Raw genomic sequence first — 22367 nt, 5'->3', positions numbered from 1 at the left:
ATCTTATCTAAATCTAACCTCTCTCAGTGTACATCCTATCACTACATGCCCTTGTAAAAAGATCCTCTTCGGCTTTCTTGTAGGCCCAATTTCTTGCAGAATCCTCATTTCTGGCCCAGGATTCCTTCACTGCAGAGCTGAGGTGAGAAAATGCAGAGTAGCTCAGACAAGAGAGAGGAAGGGAGATCAGGCAGCTGAAGTATTGCCTGATTTCAAAAGATGTACTTCAGTCCACGTGTATGCATTTCAGTCATGCAAGTGTATCTGCAGACTGCCTGTCAAAGTGTGTCAAAGCTCACCATAATCACTTCTGAGTATCTGAGTCTCTTTCTGGTACTGCAGCTAAGGGAAAGACTGCAGCAGAATGAGGGACCTGCATTGGTTCAGTTTGTGGCACAAGGTGCTGGAAACCTTGCAATGTACTTCACTGCTCATTATAGTAACTTCTTCTCAGCCTTGGGAACGATCTAGAAGCTATAGTTTTCTGCACAGCATTCTTGCTGACATTTCCAGAAATGTTGGCCTCATTTCTTCCACAGCAAAATACAATCTTATGCTGCCAGCCTGATGTCATGTCTGTTGACATCTGGAATTAACAGCCTGGAAAGTGCATACTGGAGCTCTCCTTCACTGCCTGAAGCCTTTAGTTCTGCTCAGGGCCTCCTCCCTGACTTCTCCACGCCCCACCAGCCGCAGGCATGGCTGCCTGTGGTACAACTGCTGGCATCTGCTCACACTGTTTACAGAGCAAAGTCCCTTGCAGTCCTCTTACCCCAATCCTTCCATCTCCAGTAGGCCTCCTCCCTCCAGGACTAACAAATTCCCATGCAATCCACCAGGCCTGCAGCTGCCAAGTGGATTTAGGGAGCAGTCAGGAGCAAATCTGTCCCGGTGTCCCAGTGCATATTATTCACAAGCTGTTTCTGATGGGAAAGTTCTTGATCTACTGGAAATGGACATTTGTGGAGCAGGAGGCTGGATGAGATGACCCCCGAAGGTCTCTGCTAATCCATGCACTTCTACCAGTCTGAAAACTTCAGAAAATGCTGACTCTCATCAAAACTCAATTTCAGACATGACAGCAGTGATCCCACAGAAGTTATTTTGTGTGGTATTTCCAAGCTGGCAAAAACTCCCGCACAGACAAGTATACCAGCAGGGAACTTGCTCTGCTGGTTGGGTGTTGGTGTATTTATAGCTGCACCTTCACAAGGAAGGTGCTGCTTTACCAGTAGACCTGAGAATAGCACCATCTATACACCAAAGAACTGTGCAATACAGGGAGTGAAATTACTTAGGCCAAGACAAACAACGTTGTCTTAAAGATACATTTTTTAAAGAAAGAAAATCTAGTTTGGTTCTTGAGGGTTTTTTTCATGACTTGGCAAATATGAATTTTTAAATACCATTGTAGTATCAGATGCTGTCATCCAAGAGATTGGGACAATCCAGAGGACTTAGAAAAAGTCTTTTATTTTTAAGTTCCTAAAAAACACAGGTTGTAAGAAGGAGCAGTTCTACTATCAGAAAGCAATTCTATTTGGAGCTGTTTCAGATAATTAAAGGACCATCAAGCTGTTACCTGCCAAATTATCTTCCAAGAACTGCAGCAGTAGACAAGGCAGGCATTCAATGAGCTGCCACTTCCTGGTATTCCAAAAGTCAAGCAGCAAGATGCAGTCTCACATCCCTGTTAGGGAAGTATGGGCGCTTCTGATGGTGTGCTGGAACTTCTTCCATGTTCCAAAGTCCTGTTAGACTAACAACATCGTCAGCTGAGCACTTGGGTTTGTGTCCTCTCACCTATGCTTAGGGTTAGTTGCCATTTTAGACAGCAATTCAAACTCTGAGTGTGAATAAAAGCTGACATTTGCACTACTCAAGTTTATTCTGGCTCTGAACCCAAGTTCCAGTGGAATCCATTTTAATTTTTTTTTTTTCATTTTTGCTCATGCTGAGTGTTTGCATTGGCAAAGCCACAAGCAATGGCTAAAACTGGGATTCAGACATAATGTAAATAAAGCTACAGAAAAGGACTACCTGGCAATGCCAGCAGCAGGCTGCTGAGGTCTAACAGATGTGTGCCCTCTTTGGGCCTTCCCAGCTCTCTTCCTGTATCTAAGAGGTTTCCATAACCCATTAAGTTTTAAAGCTTGTGTATTAATGTTGGAAGAAGTGAGTAATGAAAATCTCTTCTTTATGCCCAGCTCCTAAGAGAATTCCAATGCACAAATTACAGCATTTGGAAATGTAAATGCTTTGGAGAACTAGATCTTGGACACAAAACCAAACATAAATACCTGGAACTTCCCATACCTTACAAAAAATTCTTGACAGCATTTTCAAGGGCTCTGCAGGAATTCATGTGACCCGTCTTCCTACTATTCAATGGAAAAGAAGAATGACTGTCAAAGGAAAATCCTCTATTTTTTGAACTGAGAAGCAAGACTTTTCAGGTAGTTATCAAAACATTCAAGTGATTCTGATAAAATGACTGAGGTCAAGACAACTTAGAAGACTCTCTCACTACAATAAACACCATGTTTTCAGGGGAAGCATAAAGACTGACACTGAGAACAAAAAAGGAGAAGGAAAAAGCAGAGCAAAGCTAACAAACTTTGGTACAACCAGACTCAGAACTAAGTAATCCAGAAACTCTCTGTCCTAACAGGGAAAAAAAAAGGTATTCATGGACCTACTAGTTTTTAAAAGCACAGCTACTGCACTGTTGCACTACCAAACAGAATGAGTCCCATTTCATGCCTTGTGTATTTCCAGAAACCTGTTAGGATTTTCATCCCAGGATAAGCTAAATTACTTATTTGTATTCCTGAAGCCATTTCAATATCCCTGTCACTTGAGAACAGAACAAACAGGGAAACTTCATCTGAGAACAAGAAATCTGGAACGCACCAATTGAATATTTCTTTTCTTACTACATTTCCTCATGTTAATGATAGTCGTGTTGGAAAAAAAACCCGCAGAAAGTCCCCACATCTCTGGGCAGCAAGCAGCTGCATCAGCTGATTCTTGGATTAGCTCCTTTCGGCTGTACTGGAGAAAGATCTTAGGAGAAGGGGGAATGGAAGATGGGGAGTTGCAAAGGTCCTTACGATCTGAAAGTGGAGGAACAAACTGAGATTTTCAGGGTGCATGATTATGCAGCATCAGAAATTAATTCTAACTCACTGAACTAGGTCCTAGAGGTTTTTTGGTACCGTTATCATGTGATTGCCAGCATTCCTCACATGCCAAAAAATTCCAAGCCAGTTTTCCAAATTTCTGATTTCCTGAAAACAGGCAAGAGCAGGCTGCTAAAGCAGCAAATTCCGGGGTGTGTGGGGGGGTGGAAGAAACCATCAAAATCAGAGCTTGGTACAATCTCTGCTAAGGTGTTCAGTTTCTATAGAAACAAATGGCTGTTTTATTGACTTTGCCACTCAACCTTCGGCACATTGAGATGTTAATTTGTTAAAAGCAGCTCCATCGGCAAGGTGTGATCTTTTGGAACAGTTCAGTTAAACCCTGTCCCGAGGGAGGTGCGCAGGACTGCGGCATTGAGAGCTCCATGGGGGCAGATACCTTTTTATTTTGATATACTACCAACCTAGTGGTTAACCTAGAGAAGAGATGACCGAGAAGGGATCCCATCAATACATATAAAGATCTCACAGGCAGGTGCCAAGAGGATGGTGCCAAACTCTTTTCAGCGGAGCCCAACGATAAGACAAGGGGCAATGGCCATAAACTAAAACCCATGTCCCACCTCAACATGAGGAAGAACTTCCTTACGTTGAGGATGGCAACACACTGGAACAGGCTACCTAGGGAGGTTGTGAAGTCTCCCTCTCTGGGGACATTCCAAAGCCCCTGGGACGCATCCCTGTGTCACCTGCTCTGGGTGACCCTGCCCTAGCAGGGGGGTTGGACTGGATGATCTCCAAAGTCCCTTCCAACTCCGGCTATTCTGTGAACCTCCCTAAAGGAAGGTGAATAATGCCGGCTGTGCAAGGAGAACTGACTATAAACGCAAGTAGGAGGAAAGGACAGGGCCAGTCCCCGCGCGCAGGTACCGACGGGCGGTAGGTTTGGAGCAACTACGGGTAGCAGGGTAAAACCCTGTTCCCCCCCCCAGGGTACCCCCGGGGGCCAGCATAGCCTCACAGCACAACCCGTGCCCCGCTTCCTTCCTTCCTTCCCGGCGCCCCTCCCGCTCGGCGCCTCAGGGGACCGGCGCGCGACGTCCGCGGGACCCGCTCCGGGCGGGGGGGAGGGGGAAGGGGAGGCACGTGGTGCTTTACGTCCCTCGCGCGCAATGACGTCACCGCGCCCCGACGCGAGGCCCCCGCGCCGAGCCAATCGGCGACGCGCTTAGTGGCGGGGGGGGGAGCAGCGCGCGCCAGTGAGCGCGGGGCTCGCACGCGCGCCGCCGCCGCGCGCCGGCCAGGCCCCGCCTTCTGCCCGGCGCGGCGCACGGAGGGCGGGGGAGGGGCGGGGGGGGAAGGGCCCGCTGGAGCCAAGATGGCGGCGCGTGCGTGAGCGCGGCCGGGCCCAGCTCCGAGCGCCGCCGTTGCGGCCGTTCCGCCCCGACCCGCGCCTGCAGCGCCGCGGCCGCCGAGAGCCCGCGACCCCGCCGGGGCGGCCGCGAACTACCCCGGCGGAGGGACGGAGGCCAAGCGCCCCCTCCCCCGCCGCCCCCATTGTGTGCCCGGCCCCCGCCCGCCCGCCTCCCGCCGCCGTCGCCGGGGAGGGCACCGGCGCGGAACATGACCTCGATCCACTTTGTGGTGCACCCGCTGCCGGGCACCGAGGACCAGCTCAACGACCGGTGAGGGGCGGCGGGGGGCGGAGGGGAGGGGAGGGGCCCCCCGGGGGTGTGGGGAGGGGCCCCGGGGCGGCGGGGGCAGCGCGGCCGGCCCGGCCCCCCCGCCGGGTCCCCGCGCGTCCCGCCCGCCCCGAGCGGCCTCTCCCGGCGGCGGCTTCGCCCCCCGCGGGGCTGAGGGGCCGCGACCTTCGCCGTGGGCCCGACGAGGGCTCCGGCCGGCCTGGGGAATCCCGGGGATCCCTGGCCCGGCAGGGGGGTTCCTGGGGATCCGTGGCCGAGGAAGTAGGTTCCCGGGGATCCCTGGCGAAGAAGCGAGAACGTGTCGATGTTAATCGGGGATGGAGCGAGACAGACAATGCGGGCGGGGGATCGCGGTGTGTGAGGGAGTGACGGGAGCGGGGATAAAGGCGGCAGCGCTGTCACACACACCGCGGTGTGCGCTGCCTGCCCCGCTCACGGGCCGGGACTGGGCACAAAAGCAGGCCCGGTCTCCACATCAGCAGTGCTGTGCGGCTTTAGCTGAGGTGGGAATGACCGCTGCCTGCCTGAAAACATCGCGGCCAACTTTATGTAGCACTGGGGGAGAGAAATTGCAGGCTGGGGAGAAACTGGAGTGCTTGGGAGAAAATGAATCTATGAACCAAATTTTCTTCACTGCTTGACATGTATTTGACAGCTCTGTGTGGCTGTCAAATATTTCTTCCGTAGCACCTGCTAATGGTATGTGTAGTAGCTTGTAAATTTTACTTGTGTTCTTTTATACAGGGATTCTTAAAAAATCTGAAGCTTAATTTTTAATTCTTTCAAATTTATGTGTGAGTAAATCGATATCTTTAATCATCGCTGGGTAGAAACCTAAATTTTTTACGCTACAGATAAATGTTATTTAATGGACGTAGACATTATTTAAATATTTATAAGCCTTAAAAAGTATGGGCTTTTGGTTATATTGTTCTGGTTTTGATTTTACCAGGTTTCAGAGTAGGCCAGAGTCCAGCTCGCTTCACAGTTGTTTGTAGTTAGGTCACTTCTCCTAGGCCAGTCTTTGCTGAGCTGCCTCTTGAATGAGGTTTGAGAGTGTATAGTGAGGAAAATAGGTCGTTTTAAAACCAAAATTTCGGCCTAGCTACCTCATCCATGCCCTTAGAGGAGGAAAAGAAACTTATAAAGATAAAATAGGTCTAAAATCTGAAGTGTTTTAGTGTGGAGTGTATTTTTTTTCCTCTTAACCTGATAATATATTTTACAGAATTCTGTTTCCTTGGAGGCCTCCGCATTCCTAACGGATTGATTGGCTTTGTCTACAGTACTACATTCAAATTTGACATACACCATCTTTCTTTAGTGACAAACTGAGAGGTGATGCTGTACTAGGAGATCTTTTACTGGTTGCACTGTTTTGATTTGGAGTAAGATGTAGGACTTTGAACTTGAAAAGACTCCAGTGGATTTTCTTTTTTTTTTTTTTAATGTTGATAGACCCTTAGAAAATATTTAACATGTAATTATCACACTTTGCTCAGAGTGAGAGAGCTCATCTGTTTTTTCTTTAATGTCACCTGTTCTTTTGACTTATTGATGTAAAATATGATGCCCCTTCAGTCTTCCTAATGCTTCCTCGTTTTTTTTTTTAATTTTTTCCCTTCTTACCACAGCAGCACTTCTTAAGACTACTATTTGATAGAGGAAGCTTCCTAATGTGTGGTAATTAATATGTGGAGAAAGCTGCAGAAGTGCTGTTAAGTAGTGACTTATTCTGAAAAATCAAGCAGCTCCTTGATCTGATCTGCAAGTTAGAAATTTCCACTTCATAAATATAATTTTACTAAAAATGCAGTAGCTGTGTATCAGAACTTGTAATGCAGTGAAATCAGAATGATTCATAAGTAGGGTTGAGGCACACACATATGTGCTGGAAATGCCAGTTCAATTTTATCAGTAGCGTTACTGCTTATTACTATTCTGTCAATGTAGATTAGGCTCCAGATAGCTTAATAAATTCTTGTGTACGTACTCACAGATGTTAGGATCTTGAAACGTCTCATGTCTCTAGGATCTTTCTTTCCTCTCTTTTTTGAGTCTCTGCTGCAGACAGTGGTCAGTAGCCCCCGACAGTGGTCAGTTAGGTTTTTTTTTCCTGTCTGTATTCTGAATGATAATTGTTTCTCAAAATCTGATTTTGGGATCATAATTCTGCATTATATGCTTTCATCTCTAGTGTACGTAAAGCATCAATTAGATTGCTTTCAGTAATGGATCTGTGCTCTGTATCTAAAGAATAATCACATCTTAAAGCACGAGGCATTTATTGGTGCAATCCCTGTGTGTTCAGGATACAGGACACTTTGGAATTTTTATAATCAAGTATTTGATACATTATGTTTAACATTATCAGTGTAGACGTGTGAAGAGAGTGAAGTGTGTTCGGAAAGCGTCCTCTCCTGAAGTATTGCTCTGCTCTTAAGTAGTCTCCAAGTAGTTTTTTCCAGTGTGGTTTGGTGCAGTTTCTCTCATTCTATTCTACAGCTTTTATTCGGTTTTCTGTTTAATTTGGTATCCCTCCTATTCATGCAGCAACTCAGAGAATGGTAAAACACTTCAAAGAAAAAAGGAAAAAGGAACTGTAGAACCACAAATAATTGGAGGACTCCTGAGCATGCCTACTCATCATCTGAAAGTACTTCTTAACTAGTGTTTTTACAAATGCTGGTTAATATTGTACCTCGATGGTAGTTATTAGTCCTCTCTCAAATAAGCTGAAGCTGTGTAGGCTTCTTCACTCAGATGTCAGGGAGCTGGTGACACTGAAGAGAGTTCATAGAGGACAAGGTTATACTTAATTTTGCAGTTGTGTTAGGATTCATTTTTTGAAATGAATAGTAGGCTAAGCTTTTGTTTTTGATGAAGTGAAGTAATTAAGCTTTTTCTGGTAAGTTTATTTAGGAAGATAGGTAACTCGGAATTTTTCCCCCGAGCAATTTGTTCTCTGTAAACTGAATATGAAAAGTTTAATGGGAGAAAAATTGGGTATGGCCTGCAGTTTGAAAAACAACTCCATAGAGTATTTGCTATGTAAATAATTAATGGCTTTAATATTTGAAAAAGAGATGTCCAGCTTCTGTTGCATTGGGTGTCAAGTATATTTTGTTGATAATCCACCTCTTTTAGGGCAGGAGACTTTGTGCTTTGTTAAGGAAGTTTGGTGCAATTTCATAGATAAGTTAATCTCAGTAAATTCTTCTTAGTATATTTCTTAATTTTACGTTGGATTAGGAAGTGGGTGTAACCATGACAAATAGCCTTTTCTTGGCTATTAGGAAACCTCAGAGTAGCAGTTTAACTTGCTACTCTGTAGGAGAAGGGGAGTCTTTCACCTTGCATAAACAGCTCTCCATACATCAACTAACCTTCAGGGACAAGGTTTATCTCAAAGCTTTGACTTTGTCTTTACCTTGTACTAAGAAAATTCTTGTCAGCTAAGCCATTTAAGTCCTAATGTAGAGTAAGATGTAATTTTTGAAGTGGTCATTGACACAATGTTAATGTGCTTTTTTCTCTCCTCTTAAAGATGAGATGTAATGAATTTGGTTAAATAGAGGGTATTCTGAGTTTAAGATAAGTGTGAAGAAGTGCCATGTAGTAGGTTTTCTGGCAGTAAGGTCTTTGAAACCATTAGTGCAGCCAAGAAAAGTTCATTTGAAGCTTCAGTGAGTCTGTATGCACAGTCATCTTTGGGGGGAGAAAGGGGGATCTGGCTCTTACGTGACTTTGTTTTCCCTTACTAATATATTCAATGCCTTTCTCTGTTATTTGAATATTACTTACTTTAGGCCTGTGCCTGAACTGAAAAATGAAGTAGTGTACTTTGCATTACCTGTGTTGTTTACATTCTCTGATAATCTGTTTCTGTGGAAAAAAGTCCTTTGCAAGAACACACCTTTTTAGTCTGTACATCGTTTCAAGGTACTGCGAGTGATCAGTGGATATGTGGCTGCTACTCTGGCAGACACCCCCTCTTGCATTTACTGATGAGCAAATCTGTTAAAAATCTCAAGCAGATGTTGCTGGCAGGAGCTGGTGGAGGGTGTGGTGTGGCTGTGCAGGGAGCCAGCAGGGATGTGGAGCTGATGTTTCGGCTGTGCACAGAGAGGGAGAGAGAGCTCCTGATAATGAAAGTGTTTGTTTAGCCTTGAACTCCCTCTTGTACACCTACAGGTGTGCTGGGAGAGTACCTGTGCTCTTGGGGAGAGGAAGGCAACCCCAGCATGAACTTCTCTGCTGTTTCTCATGTGTGATCTGCATTGCTGCCCAAAGCTGGGGGAAAAAAGGGATTGACGGATGTGTTCCTAAATGGAAAATCTGCAAGTTTTCTGCAAATAATACAGTACTCCTTTTAGCTCAAGTGATTTATTTTGGTATGCTTTAAACTGTTTCCTAATCTACTTTAGCACAAGTGCAGGTAGCCTGCCACAAACAGGAATAGATGGTTTAATTAATGGGAAAACATAACTGATGTAGTACTTGAATTCCCTAAGTTACAGCTGCTTGATGAAAATTTACTAATGGGAGAAGAGAAGCATTGACTTTGGTTTTAAGATTAATTTCTTGAAAGCATAACCAAATTTAAATTGACTTCTTTCAGAAGAGAGTGAGGGATAGGGTATGACTGTCATGGCATTATTATTATTGTCATCAGCTGGAAAAACATTTTTACAAAATAAACTGTTCTGGCTGCATCAAAAGGTTCGCACCACCACTGTGGTTATACAGGGTGTTATAGGATTCATACATGCAGCAGCAGTGCATTAAGATTTGATTTTACTTCACTATTGTTATTTATGAACAGTAATTTGGGAAATTAAGCATCAGAATTTACACATAAGCATCATTTCATGTCTGGTTGAATATGAAAAGTTACTTATACACAGGCCAATACTGTAGGTCTTTTTGGACTTTGCTCTGCCAGGGTCCTCTTTGGTTACAATTGTTTGTCATGCCCCACATGCTGCTTTTTAGAGAGTATATATGTAATAGTCTGTGAATGTTCTTGCTGAAACTTTCCTGAGATGTTGTAAGTCAAAGCAATTGCTCCCTTCTGAAGGCGGAGGTTTATTTTCCCCATCTCTTACCTTGCACTAATTGTAAGTGTCTGATCCCGCAGAAAACTGACTTAATTTGCTGAAATGATATAAAGATAGCCCTGCTTTATCTCTGGTTGGGTGAGCATCGGAATAGATGCATAAGAAAGGGGAGATTTTAAAAGGTGCTGCAAGAGGGAGAGTTGGGAATGAAGAACAGGGAAGAGGAAGCGGGGTTGAGTTCCTTCCATTTTGAAAGCAGCAAGTTTATTTTGGCTACTGTAATGTGAAACTGTACTGTGAATGTGATCTGGGCTGAGAGTAGTTGTGATCTGTCACAAGGAATTTAGTAAAATAGTAATTGAGGCACAAATGTTGCTTCTTTTTGTGTTCTCAAATCATATGTGAGGTTTGAGCATATCTGTTGTTAGACCAATGATAAAGTAAGATTAATGGACTAAGATATCAATAGCCATGTTTTAAGGTTGGCACTGAAAGTCAGCTGTCAGAAAACAACTTTTTAAATTCTAACAACAGTAAGGTATCAGTCAAAAACAGTTATGTGCTATATATTTGTAAAAGCTAAAAACTATAAACAATAACATACATTTGAGGTAGTTTTTTGTATAGTATTATTTATTGAATTTTCTAATTGCCATGTAGAATGTTTGTAAAAAACATCCTTCTTGAACTGTCTAAAGTACATAACTATTCAGTATACAATTATATCTACATGAAAAATGACTTGACAGTTGAAGAAAAACAACCAAGGATGTACCTAAGCTTGGCAAACTCTGCAGTGTGTTGTACCTGTGTTTTCACAGTTATGGCACAGTTAATCACTGGTGACTTAAATTGATGGTAGTAGGTATCTGAAAGTTACATAAAGAAGAGAAGGGAGTTTGAGGTATTTTATTGTAGTGATTACACTAGCAGCAATCTAGGTAGTTAAATTTGCAAGATGCTTCTTGTAAAAGCTGCTGTTTTTTCTCTGCATCAACTCAACAGCCACTTACGCAGGAAAAAAACATAAACAAAAACTACTTGTGCTTTTACATTTTTTTTTTTAAGCTTGGATTCACTGAAGTCCACTAAGGATTTGTCTCTTAAAAACAACTTCACATAGAAGATTGCAGTGGTTGGTGTCTGTATATGCCCCAGAGAGAACATGAAGGCGAGGCCTGGTTGTAGTGGCAAGAGGATTGTAAATCAAGAGGAATCATTTGGAGAAAAAAATACTGAAATAAATGTGCATATGTAATTTTCAGGGTGCACGTGTATTTTTTCCAAAACTGTAAGCCTGACAGTTTAAATGAGGATGAACACAGCATTAGTTATTCCACTACAGGAATAATTATCCAGACTTCAGATCTTATTTTCTCTTTCTGGCATAGAACTATTTTGACAATAAACTCTGTAATCTATTTCTTAAAGTCTTTCTGTCCTTAAAAAAAGCAGTCAACCAACCTTGCTTCCTTTTCTCTTACCCTTCCCCTCCAAGGAAAATTAGCATTTTGTTTCAATTTAAAGAGTTTTTTGTTTTATTTGGGAGAGAACATGTACTCAGTGATACAAAGGTATGAAGTTTGACAATTCTAAACAGTTGAAAGACATTGTAAAACTGAGTAGAAGGTGTAAGGTGGGAGCACTGCTCATCTGCTGATTTGGTTCCGCTTGAGGAGCAACGTGACTGTAGAATTTGCAGTCTTTTAAAATTTCGTCTTCATCTCACGAGTCTCACTGCTACAGCCAGCATTAACTGTGTTGGAACTTCTCACTGTCACTGTTGTTTTATTGCCAGCCATGAGATCTGCTGGTTTAGTTTGTGACAACAGTCGTGTAACTCAACAGATGAAGGTACCAAGGTTGCTGGAGACTTCAGTAATCTTAGGAAATTTGTCTTCAGCAAAACAAAAACTCCAAAAAACAACCCACATTCAGGAGGGTGTGTTTTTTTGTTTGTCAAAGGGATCAGTTGGAAATATCTCTAGTAATTGAGGGTGATCATACCCATGCAGCTGTAGTTTGCCTGTTCACTAGAAGATAGCCCAGAAAAAAACTGTGCTCTGTACCAGGTCTTGGTGGTGTTACTTTGTGCAGCTATGTTTGCCCTCATCTCTAGTTAAGATGGATGCTAATTTTGTCGTATTTTCTATGCACTGTAGATGTCATAGTTGATTAGTTTAAGACAAGCCTGTGTTAAAACAGCATTTTAAAAATTTGCTTACAGTCTTACATTATACTTCATAATCTGTTGTCCATTAGGTTTCCCTAAACTCACCTTTTTCACCTTTGGAGTAGGTTATCTCTGTATATGTAGATAGTTCTGATACAGTGAGATGTTTTTTGATTGGGATCTCTGGATTATACTAAAAATTGTAATTTCACTATGTAGCTTTCAATGTGGAATCTGACGTTGACTTAACATAGACAAATGTTTGTGCTGCAAGGTTTTTACCAAAAGCTTGACTGGAAAATGAATACTTGCACATGTGAATGAAGTTGAATGTAGGCCTTACTCTGTTGTCATTTGAAGCCATTGGAATCTGTCACTTCCTTCAATAAGTGTGGTATAATTTTAATCTCTTGTTCATTTTGCAAAATTAATTTTCTTGAATGTGTCTCTCAGTGTTTATTCTTTCATTTATGGTATGAAATTTTGCTGTACTCTATGCAGCCTGAAAATGATCAGGGCTGCATTTTTTTCTCTTTCTAGTAAATATCAAGAGATGTTATTCTAAAGAGGATTTATGGCTTTTAATCTATTGTATATTTTTTAATATAAATGAGTTATTGTTGTCTGACCTTTAATGAAGACCTCTTAGTTGTCGGAACTCTCTTTCCTTTGTCTTTGACCACTCTTAATACATTAGTAACAGCAGTTTTTCTTTTCTCATTTTCTATATTTTTAATTTTTTTTTTTAGTAAGGCATTGTATACACAATTCGCTGACTTTGACAAAATGTATCTGTCTCTAGAGCAGTAATTTAAAGGTACTTAATAAAGTGTTCCAGTGATATGGATCATCCCATATTCTTGTCATTGTGGGGCAGATTGGGTAGGCAGAAGGTAATCTGGCAATTATTGCCCTGCTCCTCATGGGGAGGCTGGGGAATGACAGGCTGTTTGCTGGAATGGTCGAAGCTTCGTTTCTTTCTCTTATGGTGCAGAATCTGTATCTGGCAAGATTGTTACCTGAAATATGATGGCCGTAGGCAAAATGTGAAGCAGGAGGTACTAAAGCTGCTGCTTCACAGGGTCTTGTAGAGGAACCAAACACTGGTTACTCTGAGGGGAAGCACCTGGAGTTTCGTGGCTGGGGTACGGACAGATGGGAAAGAGAATCTCTTTTCAGCAGTGCAAAAAAGTGTTGTGATGAGCTGTGCACCTCAGAAGCTGGGCTTTCTTTTGAGTTATTTCGCCTGTACTGTGCATCTGACAAAGCGATTTGGCCGCTTGTTTTTCTGGCGTGGTGCTTGCTCTCTACTCCTTATGCCAGGCCTCATTCCATTCCTATCTAAATCAAAGATGTAGTGTCTTGAGAGGAGTGTTTTGAAGATGTGTGTTTAGTGGAAGACTGTGAGGAGGGGAGTCCGTGGTATTTAAAAGGCAGTTTTTAACAAGTTTGAAAAAGTGACATGCAGATGACACTGTGATGTCAGAGTTTGTTGAATACTTCAAGGCTTGGAATTGGAGGAGTTGGCAAGTAAAGGACTGGACATGCTAAATGATCTTTCCCTGTTGCTAAAACTAATTCAGCATGAGAATAAGCTCATTGGACTTCATTGCAAAGCAATTAGAATTCAGTTCTTGTTTGTGCTTTGTTTTTAATAAAATCACTTGTACAAAATATACAGTTGCTTTTCTCTAGCCAAGACACAAAGTATTTAATAATGTGACAGTTCTTACTTTTAAAAATATTTTTATAGCATTTGAATGCTCAAATCAAAGGCCATTTTCCAACTTTGCACAAAGTGGTCGTGGCTTCCAAAAGCTTAGAGCAAAGGAAAATGGTGGAGAGATTATGATGTAGGTTCTTGCAGTAGCCTCAGCTGGGACCAGAACCTGTCTCCAGGTTTTAAGCTGGTATGCTGGTAGATTCACAGCCTCCCTGGTGGCTCATAATTAACTCCTGAAGGAGCATTAACAATCTTATCATGATGGGACACAAAAAGGTTTTAAGATTTTCAATGACTGGATTTTTATTTTGATAGCAATTTTTTTTAGTGGAATCACTAGAGCGATGCTCTGACAGTAAAAAATAAGATGTTTTTCCTTCTTTGCCTAGATGTGGTCTTTAACTTTTACTCATTCTAGTTAAACAAGTGTACAGCTTCGTAGCTACTTTTGGTGGCTAACATACGTATGTTGTTCATGTAGTAATGCTGGCTCATGTTATTATCATGTATGTGTTCTTCAAGTATCCTTGAATTTAGAACCATGGGGTTCTAAATTGCCATTATACATATTTCACTGTCACAAGAGGATGTACTTACTGAAATGATGGATAGTTAAATAGTTTACAACCTCAGTTGTTTTCAGATTCAGAACTCTCGCCCAACTGAGTTGGTTGATGCAGTTGTTTAGCTGTTGTGGTGTTCTGGCTGAAGAAATAGCCTTCTGCTAAATGTTAAACAAAACATTTTTTTGCAGCTGCAAGGAATCTGTACAGTTGAACGGAATCTGTGAACACAAAATGATGATTTGATGCATTTTGCACCAGAGAACAGATTTCTGTCTTGTATTGCCTGAATTTGCGACCCATACTTTTGGAAGTCTGCTGCCATAGAAGGGCATCAGATTGAGAGTGACTCATTCTCCTGTAGTGTGTTTTTCTTTTTTCCACAGAAACACCACTAGGCATTTAGGCAACTTGTAGCTGCACTTTACTACCGAATCCTCTAGATAATGTGCTAAAGAACATGTAGGTGTGCTGTAACTGCTCTGTGGTAGTCCTGTCAGGATCATGCCATTTGCGGTTTCTTTCTGTTCATATTCAGACTTTTCATTACAGCTTTCTTTCAAAAAAGGGGCTGTGCTGTTTCATAGCTTGTGGTGTTTGCTTATTTAAAAGACGTAATTGACTTTGTATTCCTCTTGAGCTGGGCTATGGCTGTGCTTTGCACTGTGGTGTGGGGTTACAGTTTGGGGTTTTTCTCTATTCAGAAGGGGATGTTTTCAGTGTCACTTAAATCTGAAGAAAGGGTGTAAGTAGATTTTGAGCTAAAGAAACCAGTCAGCCAGCTTAAAAATTCATTGCTAATCAGAGGCATCTAGTGCTGCATTTCACAAGTCCTACTAGTGGCTGTCCCTCGTCTTGCTGTTCCTGCTAGAGAAACAGAGTTCTTCCATCTGGGTATTTGAATACCCATGAATGCTTTTAGTGAATGTCTAATGTCTCAGACACTTTCCTCACTCTGTGGCATAACTTTTTTTCTGTGCCACTGATCTTACAGGGATTCTATAGCAAAGCATGAGCTCCTAGCATTTCAATGGCAAAACCCTTCTTTTTGTTGCCATGCCTTCAAGTCAAATGCGTGGAGATCACCTTCTGAAATCAGTAAGTCCTCAATATCAATCACAGGATGGCTGAGGTTGGAAGGGACCTCTGGGTGGGTATGGTCTGGTCCGACTCCTGTTCTCAGGCAGGGCTGTCTGTAGCTCAGAACTATATTTAGATGGCTTTTGAATAACTCTCAAGGATGGAGAATCCATAACCTCCCTGGGCAACCTGTGCCAGTGCTGGGTCACCCTCACAGCAAAAGAAGTGTTTCCTCATATTCGGACAGGACTTCCTGTGTTTCAATGTGTGTTCACTGCCTCTGGTCCTTTCACTGGGTGCCACTGCAAAGAGCCTGGTCTGTCCCCTTTACTACCCTTGTATTAGGTGTTCATATGTGTTGATAAGATCCCCCCACAACCTTCTCTTCCCTAGGGTGAAGTCTCTGCTCTTTTAGCCTTTCTTCATCTGAGAGGTGCTCTAGTGCCCTAATCCTCTTTGTGTCCCTTTGCTGGGCTCTGTGCAGTATGTTCATATCTCTTGTGCTGGGGAGTCCAGAACTCCAGATGTGGCCTCACGAGTGCTGAATAAAGGGAATGCTCTCCTCCTTCAGCCTACTGGCAGTACTTTGTCTATTGCAGCCAGAATGCAAAGCATGTTGGCTCATGTTCAACCTGGTGTCTACCAGGACTCCCAGGTGCTTTTCTGGCAAGCTGCTTTCCAGCCGGGCAGTCCCCAACATGTACTGGTGCATGGGGTTATTCCTCCCCAGGTGCAAAGCTTTGCACCTTCCCTTGCTGGAGGTCATGAGGTTGCTGTGCTCTGGATGGCAGTGTGACTCCTTCCAGTCTGGCGTCGTCAGCAAATTTGCCAAGGATACACACTGCCCTGTCATCCACATATTAATGAGGGTGTTGAGCAGGAGTGGACCCAGCACTGACCCCTGGGATACACTGCTGGTCACTGGCCTCCAACCAGACCTTGTGCCACTGACCACCACCCTCTGGGCCCAGCTGTTCAGACAGTTTTCGGTTCATCCCACTGTTCGCTCATTCAGCCTGAACATCAACAGCTCCTCTATGGGGACCTTATGGGAGACTGTCAAAAGCCTTGCTAAAGGCTCTAGGTAGACCATATCCACTGCTCTCCCCTTTTTCTTCTATACAGTGATGTGAAATCTGCCTTGTTTTCTTAAAACTAGAACTAAAATACATGCTTACACTCTATAAAGGTGAAGAAGATGGTTAAGTCATTTTACCTGCCTCTGTAGTGTGTATTTAACTGAATATTAGATATTGGTGGGTATCTGTTGTTAACCTTCTAATGTCTTTGCTTCTATCCTGTCTTTGCTAATTTTTCTTGTCCTGCTTTAACCTTCTTGTGGGCTAGTTTATACCTAACTTATGTCATTGTCTACATCAGTGTTGTTATATCATTAAATACTGATGGTCTGCTCTAAGGGAATTTTCGTTCCGCAGTTACTGTATTATCTGAAGACTTTTCAGTGATATTGCAGAAAGCTGTTTTTAAGAGATTAATTTGTTTGATCTTTGCCATATTAGCTTTCTGCTGCAGCTTACTGATCCAGCACAGCATGTTACCATTGTTCCAGAGAGGATTATTAAATGGTCAGAACTGCATTTATCAGCCAAACTAATAGTCCTGCAAAATAGGAAATAAAGTTTGGGAACCATATTCTGTCAAACTGTGTGGGTTGATACCATGAAATACAAGAGATGTTGAAGCTGTTCAAGTCAACTCCATCTTGTTTTCCGCCTCTTTGTGGCAGAGACCACAGTACTTGGTGACAGGAAAAGTGTTAGAACAGGGCAAACATACAGTGATGCTTTTCTAGCTTCTGTGGATTTGCAACTCAGGGATTTCCTGAGCTGTACGTGTTGGTTTAGTATGTAATAACCAAATAGTCCTAATTTATATTTCTTGAAAGGTAGAGAAGGACACAGGGTAAGCCCTAGTACCCCTGATTACTGAGTGGAGCACTGAGTTTCTTTGTCATCTAGTTTGTTTCAGTGATCTGTGTATTATAGTCTAAACATGTTGTCCCACTCTCCTGCTGAGTAGTACTGGTTACCTTGGAGCCTGTCATTTTGTACTTGCCCTGAGAATGTCTTTTTTTTTTTTTTTTTTCTTATGTGCATTACTTTGTTTTGTACAGATAGTCTTATTGCTTGCTTTTGAAGGTACTTCAGCATATGGGTGTTTATGGACTCCCCCCTTAGTACCCAGAATGACTTAAAGCACACTCTAAATTTCATTAATTCCAGTAGGAGAAAGGTGTAGCTGTGGAAGGCTGCCTCTTTGGAGACTGCTCTCTGATGTTTGACGTGGCAATCGAGGACAGGATCCTTTTGTATGCTGTATTGTGTCATGGAAGGTAGCTGGATGTGACTTTATATCAATGTCATGTCTGGTGTCCAGGACATGCTGGCATTAGGAAGCAAAGGCAACATATTTGCCTAAGTTTTTCATTGGTGTTCATTTTCTGCATTTCTGAGACTCTGTTTTCATGACACTGATAGACAGGCACAGGAGCTCATTTCCATGTGATTCAAGACAGGCAGGTGTGAGAGGGCTTTGATCTGGAGGCTGTGCAACTCTGCTGGGCCAAAACCTGCAAACTGGCCACGAAGGTGCCTCCTTGGGTCTGGCTCACTGTGCTCAGAGCACTTCAGGGGCTCAACTGAGGGATGGAGATGGTGATAAGTGGTGATAGGTATGTTACTCAGTACTGTTTTCCAGTGCTTGAATTGATTTTTCATATGTATGTCCCCTTGGATATTTGCTTATTATTATTATTATTAGCCTTCCCTTGGAAAAGCAGTACTTGTGTCCTTCTGTCTGCTCTGGTGTGAGTGTCTCGTTTGTTGCCTTACAGACTTCATTGGCAATATATTAAGTTGTCTTAAAGAGGCCTGATCACTTAGAAAAATCTACCAGGACTGAAATAGTTCTGTTTATATTTCCCTACTCAAAGTTGTTCATCATACCAAACAGTGTTGTTTGTTTGTTTGTTTTAAAGTACCTTTTATTTTCTTCCTCTGCAACTCTTACCATCACCATGTGGTGCTGAAGTGATGAAAGCTCTTGTGGTGGGGCCTTGCCTGATATTTTAACTTTAAAGTGAACAAATAATTTTTTAAGGCTATGAAGGTGGAGCTTCAGGAAAAATCCAAGAGAATGTTCTGAATATTGTGTGTGGGATTCTGAGTGTTACTTGCCGAGTACAGAAAGACTTGCATTCTTCTGGAGACAGGCAGTATGTGAACATTGTATTTTACATCTCTGTGGTTAAATCCTTTGTTTGGATTGCTTAGCTGCAGTGATTTTTACTGTGTGTTCTTTAAGGACGTAGCTGACATTTAAAAACGTAGTCTAAAGTTGTAGCGAAAAATGAAAAATAGCTTTCCTTATGATAGAAATCAATCTCTGAGGTGGCAGAAATTGCTTTAATACTTAAAAACATGTGCTAGATGTACTGTTATTTGATCAAAGCTGCAAAATGTCAGATTAGATATTAGCACCTGTAAATACTGTTTCTGTTCAACAGCAAGTAAGTTTTTGAGGGGAAAATTATTTACATCTTGCTATATATGATTTCTATTTACAGTGCACTTTTCATGTTAAATTGCCTGAGACGATCTTGCAGATGCAGATGATGTAACTTAGTTTCCTAACATGCAGGGAGAAAGATGAGCATACATTAATTGAATTATTCTAAAATCTTAAAGCAGTAAGAAGGTTCTGCTTATGTCTTATGTCTTGTCTGTTGGTCAGCTGTTGCTGACATGATGGAATTACTCAAGAAGGTTGAGTATTCCTGCAGGATGACTGGCAAGGTAGGGCTGTTGCTGGTGCAGGGAATTGAGTATAGTGAACATGTACTATAGAAGTCTATAGTGTCTTAAGAAAAATAATTCTTGGGACAGCCTGCCTGCTTTAAAACAGAAGATTTTTATTCTTAGAAATTGAGTAGAAGCACAAATTGTAAAACAGTATTTTGCTTATGTGGATTTAAGCAATTGTTTAAATAGGGTACAGTTATTATAAATATACTGAAGTCCAGTTTTTCTGTCACATACTTAGTACTTTAAAATGGAGTTTCTCTGCAACTCTTGCATTTTTGAGCCTTGGTTTTATAAAGCAAGATCTGGTGAAAGGATGGGTCCTGAGCTAAACTTGTCTGGAAATAGAAATGTACTTCGAAAGAAGTAATATCTTGTGATGAATAAAAGTGTCATGTGGGAAATCTGAGCTGCTGTAGTCCTGACCTAGAGCTTCTTCAGTTGCTTAGTGTGAGCATAGTTCCCTTCTATTCTGATTAGTTTGTAGAATGAAAAAAAATCCATACTTGGCTTGGACAAACTGACTTTGTTTTCCTTGCAAGAGTTTTTGGATTAAGAATTAATTAAGAATATTTAAAGAATGTGTGTCTTGATACAGGAGCTATCATCGCTAACCTTTTTGTCTAAAAGCATTGCAAAGATAGTGGATTTCCCCAAAGATCTCTTTGTGATCAAAATACATGTTGCTTCTAACTTGGTCCTTTGAAATAGTTTAACTGCCTTTAATGAGAATTTTTCAAAGCATAGCCTGTTGAGGCATTTGTATTGGAGATTGTTTTACCACAGAAAGGTCTTAGTGGAAATGTTGACCTTCCTTAATGTGAGAATTGATTAAATCATCTCTACCTGTACCTCTTCCTCCAGCGCACCATCAGTTGAAATGATTGCATTGTATTGTTAAAATAAAGCTTTTTTCCTTCAGAGGGTCAATGCTACAGTGCCCTGCAATTGTGCAGGTAGAAAGGCTTGGATTGCTGCAGGAAATGTTTTTGTGAAATTATTTAGAGTTTTTATTTGCACAGACATATTCTCCATACAGAGTATATAAACACATCTTTCTGCCTTGTTCTTGTTTTCCTGCTGGTTTAGTTTTGTGACTGGTGTTCATGTGAATGCTGGTGCCAGCACAAGGAATGGGAGGAGAGAGGGTGAAACCAGCAGCCCAGCAGGGACATGGAGCTAAAGAACAACTCCTTTTTCACTCAGTGATGTTCTACATCACGTTCAAGTCCTCACGGATCTTTTAAGTTTATTGGCGGTACTCAGTAGTTTTGCTGTTACAGCAGCTGCATATGAGATGTTTGGGGTGTGAGATCGTTTTTACTTTTTTTTTTCTTTCCCTAGATGAGTTTAGTACTTTCAGCATTGTCATTTATATCCTGCTCTGCTCCCTCCCCTTAAAGGTTGACAGCAGCCTTTTTTTCGACAATGTTAGATCCCTTTTGACCTGTGCTTGTTGCAGATAGACCTACTCTCTTGAGGCTGATGTTACTCATGGATTCACTGAGTATTCAAGTCTTAGCTTTCTGTGCATATTTCTTTCCTATTATGCCTTTTTTTTTCCCTATAAAAGGTTTATGATGGTGTTTTTCAAATTGAAAGATGTCTATTTCTTTGGTAGAGCTCAGATCTTGTGACACAAGGCTCAGATAAGGAAGCTTTAAATGTTGCTCATAGATTATTTTAGTAACCGTCTCCAATAAAGCGCTACTTTTTTTGATGTCAGCTTTTCTTATAGTCAGTGCAGTGAATTTAAAGGCAGGTTTTCCTATTCTAGAATTATAACTCATGGGAGAAATGTTAGTGGGAAACTGCTCAGGATTCCTGTGGGAAGCTGTTAGGTGATACACTTAAGACATGAAACTTCAGGAATGTTTAACTTGTCATATATGACGCAGCAGATCCCTGTTGGCTTTGTAAAACCCTATGGTAAGCTGTGGAGTGTGTGCCATTCATCTTCAGGGTTCATTCCATAGTCTCCCGCAGTAGATCACTCTTGTGGGGTACTTTTCACGCAGATTGCATATGAGGTGTGCTTTTTCTCTTTTCCTTTTGTGGGCTTTCTTCCTAAACCTTATCTGGCTATGTACTCTTGGCCTGTGTGAAGTAGTTGTGGCTGGAAATTGGGAGTGTGAAATCGCCTACTTACAAACCAGCAGCTTGGCTTGGATAGCAAAAGGCAATTCTAAGCACGTTCACTTCCTTCCTGCTGTCTTTTCACTGTGGTCCTTTCTTCTTGGGCATGGAAGTTATTTCTATCAGTATAAATCACCTTGTTTCTCAAGCAGACATACATTTTTTTTTTCCTATGTTTTCCCTCAGAACAAATGCTTTAGAGTTAAACACTTGATAATGTTAAGATTTGACTGTTTGTACCTCTAATTGGTATTCTTTCTCATGCTCAGGGTTTGCAAGTAGCTGAAGTCTGTTGTCCATAATAGTCTGTGTGTAGAAAGTGAAATGAAGCAAGTGAAAATAAAGGATTTAAAGACATGGATTCAAGTAGAGGAAAGCAGTGCTGTTGTGCATGTCTTTTTGTTAGGTTTAGAAAGGTGTTGCTGATTTATGCTAGGATGAATATGATACCAAAGATGAGATGATTTTTCTTAATTCAGAAGACCTTGCATAATTTTTACAGGGTTCATCTAGATTTTGTATCTTGATATAATGTGAATACTCTGAATACAGCTGGAAGCTCTCTGGGGTCTTTTTCAGATTGTTTGTGTCCTTTGGGAACAAAGGAGCCCAAGCTTTAACTGAAGTGCCTACCTGATATTACAAGAGAATCTTTGCTACCTGTAGAGGATCTTTAGGATCTTTTCTAAGTGAATTAGAAATTACCTTAGAAATTATCTCTGTTGCTTTCCACTTTTGGACACTATCCTCTGAGCAGGAGTGGTCTGTGGATTGGCACTTTTTTTTGTGTTCTCTTCCATTTGGTGAGGTACCATGAAAGTGAGATGGAAGTACTTTTGGAAACATTCTTTACCTTCTAGTAAAGGTAATGTTTTACATAACCCTATAAATAGTGATGTTTCTCTGGATTGTTTCTTCTACTAGCCTGAATTTGTTGTTCATCATTTGTTGATGTTGGCTTTTGT

At 41.8% G+C, this 22367-nt stretch overlaps 1 protein-coding gene across 15 annotated transcripts in view; it reads left to right on the top strand.

Moving 5' to 3' along the window:
* The first annotated feature begins 4713 nt into the window (after positions 1-4713).
* The window catches only part of UBR5 (ubiquitin protein ligase E3 component n-recognin 5), an 85588-nt gene continuing 67934 nt past the window's right edge, over positions 4714-22367 (top strand). For 14 of the 15 annotated variants that reach the window (XM_017806389.1, XM_017806388.1, XM_017806392.1 and 11 more), the window contains exon 1: positions 4715-4828. In XM_017806389.1, coding sequence (XP_017661878.1) covers positions 4767-4828 — 62 coding nt within the window. In that variant the 5' untranslated portion in view covers positions 4715-4766. Of the gene's footprint in view, positions 4829-22367 lie in introns of all 15 variants that reach the window. The other variant, XM_017806386.1, reaches the window with a different exon arrangement.

This window comes from Lepidothrix coronata, unplaced genomic scaffold (genome assembly GCF_001604755.1).
Source record: "Lepidothrix coronata isolate B3197 unplaced genomic scaffold, Lepidothrix_coronata-1.0 Scaffold15, whole genome shotgun sequence".
NCBI classification, from domain to species: domain Eukaryota; kingdom Metazoa; phylum Chordata; class Aves; order Passeriformes; family Pipridae; genus Lepidothrix; species Lepidothrix coronata.
This window is presented reverse-complemented; position numbering and strand designations above follow the sequence as displayed.